The sequence below is a fragment of the Canis lupus genome, chromosome 12 (assembly GCF_011100685.1).
Source record: "Canis lupus familiaris isolate Mischka breed German Shepherd chromosome 12, alternate assembly UU_Cfam_GSD_1.0, whole genome shotgun sequence".
NCBI classification, from domain to species: domain Eukaryota; kingdom Metazoa; phylum Chordata; class Mammalia; order Carnivora; family Canidae; genus Canis; species Canis lupus.
The window spans coordinates 6,895,690-6,903,223 of NC_049233.1; the positions used below are offsets into that span (position 1 = coordinate 6,895,690).

Here is a 7,534-nt window from a genome sequence, read left to right on the forward strand (position 1 = left end):
GAGGGAAGCAGAGGATAGAGCTCTGGTTACTTGCCTCCTACCAGCCTCAACAGAGGCCCAGGGCCCAGGCTAGATCCTGCCGGCTTCGCCTCCACGTCCTGCTCTTCCTCCCCCTCCTCAATTGAGCTTCCACATTAACCTGCCCCTCCTTCACCACACAGGCCTGGGGCAGAGGGGAATGGGCTGGGGTTCCCACCCCAGGACACAGTTTTCTTTTGTGCCTGGACTTTCAGTCTCTTCTCTCGTCTCCTCCCCAAAGTCCCCTCTGGCCCCGGACCTAGGATCTGTGACTCACCCTAAGTAGAGACCCTTAGAGGGTGCCCCACCACCCTGCTGGAATACAACCTAGACAGACTCCTTGGGGGCGGGGGGGGGGGGGGGGGGGGGGAAGAATCGCAAAAAGCATTTCCTCAACCTCCCCCTGACCATGGCCCTTCATTCCTGCAGCAAATATTTGCCGAGCTTCTGTGTGCCCGGCACCATGTTGGATGCCAGGATATAAGGATGGACACAAGTGACCATCCCTCACTCCTACTCTTTCTCAAGCTGCTTTCCCTGCTTTGGGAGGAAAGGGAAACTGGGGGGTGGGGTGGGGGGGAGACCTATAGTCCTACAATAGTCCCCCCTTCTGCTGTCTCTGGCCAAAGCTAGCATCACAGAGCATCACAGCAGCCTTTTGCCGTCCTCATACTAGATCTTCACACCTCTCTCCATCCGCCTCAACGAAGATGAAGCCGCCCCACTCTGCAATGCCCCTGAGGCCCCAGCCTTCTCCGGAGCTGACGCCCCAAAGGCACTGTCGTCACTCCAGAGCCAGGGGGTTGGTCACCCAGCTCACCTTGATTTGTTCAAGTGTAGAGCAAGAAAAAGGGAGACCCAAGCATGAGAGGAGAAACTATAGAAAACAGGGGACAGAGAAGTCAATGGCCAAGTCCTGTCCCCAAGTCCTCTGAGATCAGGGTCTGTAGGCACCATGGTTCCTATCCATACCCCCACACCTCACCCTGCCCTCATTGCTGGGGTTTTCAGGCTAGGCTCGGGGGAGTGCCCTGACCATGGGCCCTGCGCAGCCCTGGAGAAGGCTGGAAATGCTGGGAGGCGATGGAGAAGAGGGATGGCCAGGAAACAGGTTTACCAGATCTCCCAAGGGCACTTGGTGGGAGGGGCAGGTAGAGGACAGCAGGGAATAGGGAGAGGTCTGGTCACTCTCAGAGCCCCCGGGGTGTGATGAGCAGGAGGCAAAGACCTGGGGGGGGGGGGGGGAGACATCCCTCCTTAGGCTACCTCTTAAGGAGGCAGTGAAGCTGGGAGGAAACTTGGGAATAAAGAAGAGGATCCGAATCCCCCAGACCACCCAGTGTCTTCCTCTGTCCTGGGGAGGCATCTGGGGCGGGCTCAGTGGCCTCCCCCCACAACCCGCCCTCTCACAGTCCCCGCTGCCCTCCTCCTTCCCCTTCCCTCTTCTGGCCTCTGTAAAGGGCCAGGCAGTAAGAGACACACAAACTAATTAAGAAGCAGAGTTTGGCCAGATGCCTGGGCCAGCCTCCCCCGGGGAATTAAGCCCAAGCCAGCTAACTGTGTAGGGCGGGGAGCATGTCACCTCCCAGACGCCCCTCAGGACACCGGGGCCTCTCCAAAGGCACAGCAAGACCAGCAGCCCCCAGAAGGGAGCATTTAGCATCTGCACCTGAGGCTGGCGGCTGTGCGCCCTGTACCATGTTGGGGGGCAGCTGGGGGGGGGGTGGGGGCACAATGCCTCTGTCTCCGCGCCAACAGAACAGGTCAAACTCTCCTCTGATCCAAACATGAATAATCGGGCCCTGGGTCCAGCCAAAAAGGGACAGGGACCTCTCCCCACCCCAACTACACATGATTACGAAGTGACCGACCCAGACCACCCTGCAGTCGGGAGAAGGCAAAGTAAGAGCCACTGGGCCGCAAGACTTTTTGTGCTGTAAGGTCAGGGTGCTGGAGCCTCCTAGAACTCGGAGGGAGGGCCCCCGAGAGGAGGGAACTCGGGGTGATCCTAAACAGGTGATGCCTACTGTCGGGACCTTTCCGCGGGGAACACCCTCTGGAGAGTCAGGAGAAGGGACGACCAGCCAGTGTCCCCTCAGCGCCGGAGCTCGAGGCGTGGGGACGCAGGAGCAGAGCTGCGCGGCAGGAGGCAGAGTTCGAACACGTCGCCCGATGGGTGCGTGCCGCCTTTGCGTTTCCTGGGGCCGGCGGCTGAACGTGTCCGCGTGTGCGCTCGGGGAGAAGGAAGGTGGGGCTGGGGTTTCGCAGCCGGGAACCGGGGGCGCGAAGAACTGGCGCAGGCTGGATCGAACACGGATGCCGCGGATGGGGCGCCGACCCCGGGGCTGCGGGCATCCGCTCTGGCAGCCGCGTAGCGAGCAGAAGCGGCGCGAAGCCGCAGCGCCAGCGGGGGAAGGCGAGCCCGCCGCCGGGCCGCGGGCCGCGCGCAACTCCGGATCGTGCGGCGCCGCCTCTACTCCCGAGGCCGACCAGGGCAGCGCTCGGTTTCCGTGCCCGGCGCTGCCCCGGGCCGGGGTCTGGGCTCTGCCGGGTCTGCCGAGCCGCCGGGGGCTCTCAAGGGTCCCGAGGCACTCCTGCCCCTGGCGAGGTTTGAGGAGGTGGGCACCTCCCCCTGGCATCCCCGGCTTCACGCCAGACCCTGCGACCCGTCTCCGTTCTCCGGAACAGCTGGCTCGGTCTCCTGGCGCCCTGAGAAGGGCGGGGACCCAGGCATCCACTCCGGAGTCCGAGCCGGGGTCCCCACCGAACCCCGGCAGCGCGCACTTGGCGCCTCCTGCAAAGTTTCCGCGCGGCACGACGCCGGCGTGGAGCGGGACGCGGGCTCTTACCGTAGACTCCTTGTCCCCGGCAGTGGAAGGGGATCAGCGCCAGAAGTAGAAGGCAGGTCACCTCCATCTTCACGGCCGGTGCTTCATCCCCGCGAGGCGGCGCAGCCCGAGAGGTGGCGGGGGGCGCATCCGCCGGGGCCCCGCGATGCCCCCTGCGTCCCCCCTTCCCCCGAGAGGCGGCGGAGGGGGCGGCGGCCGAGGCCAGGAGACCGAGGAGGCGGCGGCGGCGGCGGCGGCGGCGGCGACCCGGGTTTCTCCTCCGGCGGGGCCGCTGCCCGCGTGGGGACGCAGGGGGCGCTGGCCCGGCCCCGGGTGCCTCGGCGCGCCCCGCGCAGCAGCCAGCGCCCCGGCGCGAGGAGCCCGGCCGCCGATCCGCCCCGGGTCCCCAGGGCTGTGTGCTCCGTGCGCGGGGCGCCAGGGACCCCTCTGCGGCCGAGGGCGCGCCGCGATCCAACAGGCCACCGGCCGCCGGCAAACTTGCCGTCTCCCCGCCGGGGGACGCCCCTCGGTGCAGCGGGGGCGGGAGGGCCCGGGCTACGCTCAGGTTAATCCGCCGTCTCCGGTCCTGCGGCAGGCGCCGGGGGCCGCGGAGCCCGACCCGAGGGGGCCGGGTTGGGCGCGCTCCCCGAGGCGGAGGAGCCCCGGCCGCGGCCCTCCCGAGCCGGGAGCAGCGCCGCCTGGGCTCGCTCGAGGGGCGAGAGCCGCGGGTCCCCGGTCCGCGAAGTTGACCGAGCCACCGAGGAGCCCCGGGGAGGAATCGCGCCCCGGCAGCCCCGCGGGAATCAGGAGAGCAATTCCAGCCAACGGAGACCCCAGAAGGCGGGGAAACGAGGAAAGTTTGAGTCGTTTGAAAAATATTCGCGCTCTCGGCAAGGCCGGGGCTGCGGCGCGGGCGCCGCTCGCCGCCTCCGCCCGCCGAGCTGGGCTCCCGCCGTCTGGCCGCGGCCGCCGCGCTCCCGGGCTCGCTGCTCTCCGGAGAGCCGGGCTGCGCCGCGCCCCAAGTTGGTCGTCCCCGCCCCCGCCCGGCGGCCTCGGCCTGCGGGGGCCCCCAGCGGGCGGGGCCGGGCCGGGCTCCCGGGCGCGGCGGCCGCTGGGCTGGGGCCGCGGGAGCGCTCGGCTCGCTCGGCAACTTGGGCTTCGCTGTGCTGCTTCCCCCCTCGGAGCTTTTCATTCCGCGCTCCCCCCGCCTCCCGCCTCCCGCCCCCCCGCCTCCCTCCTCCCTCCTCCCGCCTCCCTCCTCCTCGCGTCTCCTCGTTCGGTCTCTCGCTCTCCCACCCTTTGTCGCTCGCTCTCCTGTTTGATTCCCCTCCAGTTAAAAAAAGGAGCCAATTAAAGGCAGCCCAGCTCGCCCGGCCCAGCCTCTGTCCAATTTCCTCGCCTCCCCCAGGACCAATTAGAGAAAACAAAACAGGGCTGGGGGAAGCAGACCGCCGGCTTCCTTCTCTCAGTCTCTCTGTCTCTCCCTCTTCCTTTCGGCCCCTCCCCCCCTCCCTCTCTCCGCCGCCCCCCCCCCCAACCCCCGGCAGGAAAATGTCAGAAAGCAGAAATGCATCCATCTATCCCGAGGACAGTGGCGGAGGGACGTGGGTTTCGGCGCGGGCTCTGCAGCCGCGCGCTCGCCGCTCGCTCCCCGCCCGCCCTGCACGCCCAGGCCGCCGCCGAGCCGGTGCACCGACTCCGTACTCGCGGGGCAGGCACGGCCGTTCGCCCCGGGGACCGCAGCCTGCGGGGCACCGCGCACTTTGCGAGTGTTTTGCACTCTCGGGGGTCGGAACTAGAGCGGGGGTCGGAGGGAAAGGCCACCGGGCCCGCGTCTTTTGGAGCCCTGCAGGCGCGGGAGCTGCCGGTCTGCGGGGCTGTCTGCGCGGCCCCGGAGTCCCCCCGCCCCCGGCCGAGCCCCCGCCCCTTCCAGGCGGCCTCGGCCTCTCCCGGCGTAGGGCGTGGGGGCCACGGCCACCGGCGCTGCTGGGGCCCGGGCGGGGAGCGCGCGCTCCGAGCCTGCCCTTGCCTCGGCCCACAGGTTGCCAACCGGTCTGCCCGCAGGACCCCGCTGCCGGAGCTCCCCTGGGCCTCCGCATGCTCCCCGGCTCGCCCCGGTCTCGCCCCCATCCGGCCTCTCCTTAGGACCTCAGGCGCCCCCAAGCGCCCCAGGGGCGCACTCTCCTCCGGCAGCCCAGCCCGCGGCCGGCTCCAGCTGCGGGGCGCAGGCACTCGGGACCTCCGCGACCTCACCCCGGCCCCCGGCCCCCGGCCCCCGGCCCCCGGCCCCCGGCCCCCGGAGCGGGGCTGGGAAGCGTGCGCCTCCCAGACGCCGGCGGGGACGGGGCGTGGGCCTCCGCTGCGCCTCGGTTGGCGTGTCCCCACGCCGGTCCTGCTAATCTCACCTGCTCCACCTGTCGCCGTTATCTATCTCGGCTTGTGGGGACGGTCTTAGGGCGGCCCGCGGGAGCGCGGACTACCGCAGCAGCTAACAAGCGAGACTGTTAACCCTTCTTCCCCGAACTGTTCAGTTCATCTTGGCTGTGATGGTGGTTCCACGACTCTATGCGTTTGCCAAAACTCAGAGAACTTACACCAAAAAATACTTCATTTTTCAATATGTAATTAAAACACAAATTTCAAAAATAATAACAATAAAATCCACCCCATCTCAGACCCTCTTTCTGCTGGGTCCCCCCCCCCCCCCCCCAATCCTCAAGGGACTGACTTCTCACGGGAGAACGTGCCGGGCAGCAGTGGGAGATGCTGGCAGAAATGCCAGGCCGCCCTGGGGGGTATGCCACCTTTCTGTCCATCCTGGGAAGTCTGAAAACATCTGAAGAATCTTATTCTCCAGCCCACTTCCAACTGATTAGCTCCTTCTTTATCCCCTCCCCCTTGGTCTCTCCACTTCCTTTCCTGTGGATCCAAGGCTGAATAAGGGGACCCGTCTTAGTGCTGGGCACCCAGCAGAATCCAGCAGGACACTTGTTAAATGAATGGATGAATGATGCCCATCATAGGCCAGATACCACAGACCTAGGATACCCTCAATGCAGCCACCCTTTCTACTCCCCACCCCGCAACCATTACCTGGAGGAGAAAAACCCATTTTCTGCTCCATTGGGCTACAGAGCTATCAGGCCTCTTCCCACCTACCTCCCCTACCCAGTCTAAACAGGAAGTGGCACCAATTGAGAGTGTGCTGATGACTATTTTCTTTTATTGTCATCTTTCCCCTGTTCAAAAATTCCTAGAAACCTTCACCACCTCCAGGAAGCTCTCAGGGAGTGATCATGGTGATTTCTGCTCTCCTTGGCTTTGCCCATTCTGAGTTAAATGAGCATGTATCCACGCCAGAGGAGACTGCCTTCCTATTTTCCAACCATCTGGTCCAAACCCCAAGACAGCAGTTAATTGCTCCTCTTTGGCCTTGGGATGTTTTACCGGGGGACAGGGAATCCCCACTGACCCAGCTGACAAACTCAGCTCTTGAGTTTGCCCTCTCTGAACACATATAGTGGCCTGAAGGACAGAGAAGACTCATGGTCAAGGAGAGACCAGGAGGAGGGGGAAGCAGGGCTGGGATTGAACATTTGCAGTAGCGAATTCACTTGTGAATATTCTGCAGCTAATTGTATGCAGTGTAAGTATCCTGACAGCCAGTTGGTGTGTGCCTGTGAGTTCAGCCATCTCCTCCCCCAAGTGGGCCTGGCTTGCTGCCTCTGACAGAGCCCTGTATCTGACAAGGGAAGGCAACCAGAGGGCACCTGGGTGGCTCAGTGGTTGAACGTCTGCCTTTGATTCACCTCATGATCCCAGGGTCCTGGGATCAAGCCCCGCATTGGGCTCCCTGCGTGGAGCCTGCTTCTCCCTTGCCTATGTCTCTGTCTCTCTCTGTGTGTCTCTCATGAATAAATAAATAAAATCTTTAAAAAGGGGGGGGAGGAGGCAACCAGGAGAAGGAAAAAGCACTAGACTTGGGAGCCATCAATCCAACGTTCCAGTTGTAACCTCCGTAAGCCTCGGATTCCCCAGCTATAAAGTGGGCAGATCCCTATCTCACAGAGTGGTTGTGAGATGTGAGTAATAACAGCTGATACCACAGGCCTTCATGTGGATAGCTATTTAATCCTCATAACAACTATGGGAGATAGGGCCATTATTCTCCTAGAATAACATAGAACGATTCAGTGACTTCACATAGCGGTTATGTGGCTTTGACCTAGGTAGCTTGGCCCTTCCACCTTGTTCTTTCCCACTGCTCTATACTGAAGGAATGAAAGGGCCTAGGTGCCTAGTAAATGTTTTCACAGGAGTGTTCCCTATTCTTGTCACACTCAGAGAACAATTCACCGGGCCCTCAAAACGGGCTTTTGAGGGGTGGCACATGAGCTCTCGACCACTGGACCTGAGGCCAATTGAGGCTGGGCTTCCTGGAGACTCAGTGGTCAGCACTGACTGCCAACTCCTGGGTTCCACCCGAGACACTCTAAGAAAAACACTATTCTTTTGCCCCAGAGAAAGCCCAGCCCTTGGGCTCCAGGAAGTTTCTGGAACTAGCTGCTGATTGACGGGGTGTATGATGTGTGACACGCCAGGGAACCAGGAAACCCAGACCTTGGCCAAGCAGGGCAGCTTTTGTTGTGAGAGCTCCTTTCTAGAAATCTCCCCCATCTCCTCCTGCC

The 7,534-nt window shown here is 63.4% G+C and overlaps 1 protein-coding gene across 3 annotated transcripts in view; it reads right to left on the reverse strand.

The window, feature by feature from the left end:
- MDGA1 (MAM domain containing glycosylphosphatidylinositol anchor 1) overlaps positions 1 to 5,349 on the reverse strand; it is a 64,234-nt gene extending 58,885 nt beyond the window's left edge. For 2 of the 3 annotated variants that reach the window (XM_038553937.1, XM_038553936.1), the window contains exon 1: positions 2,868 to 3,059. In XM_038553937.1, coding sequence (XP_038409865.1) covers positions 2,868 to 2,934 — 67 coding nt within the window. In that variant the 5' untranslated portion in view covers positions 2,935 to 3,059. Of the gene's footprint in view, positions 1 to 2,867; positions 3,060 to 5,251 lie in introns of those variants that run through there. The other variant, XM_038553938.1, reaches the window with a different exon arrangement.
- Positions 5,350 to 7,534: the final 2,185 nt, after the last annotated feature.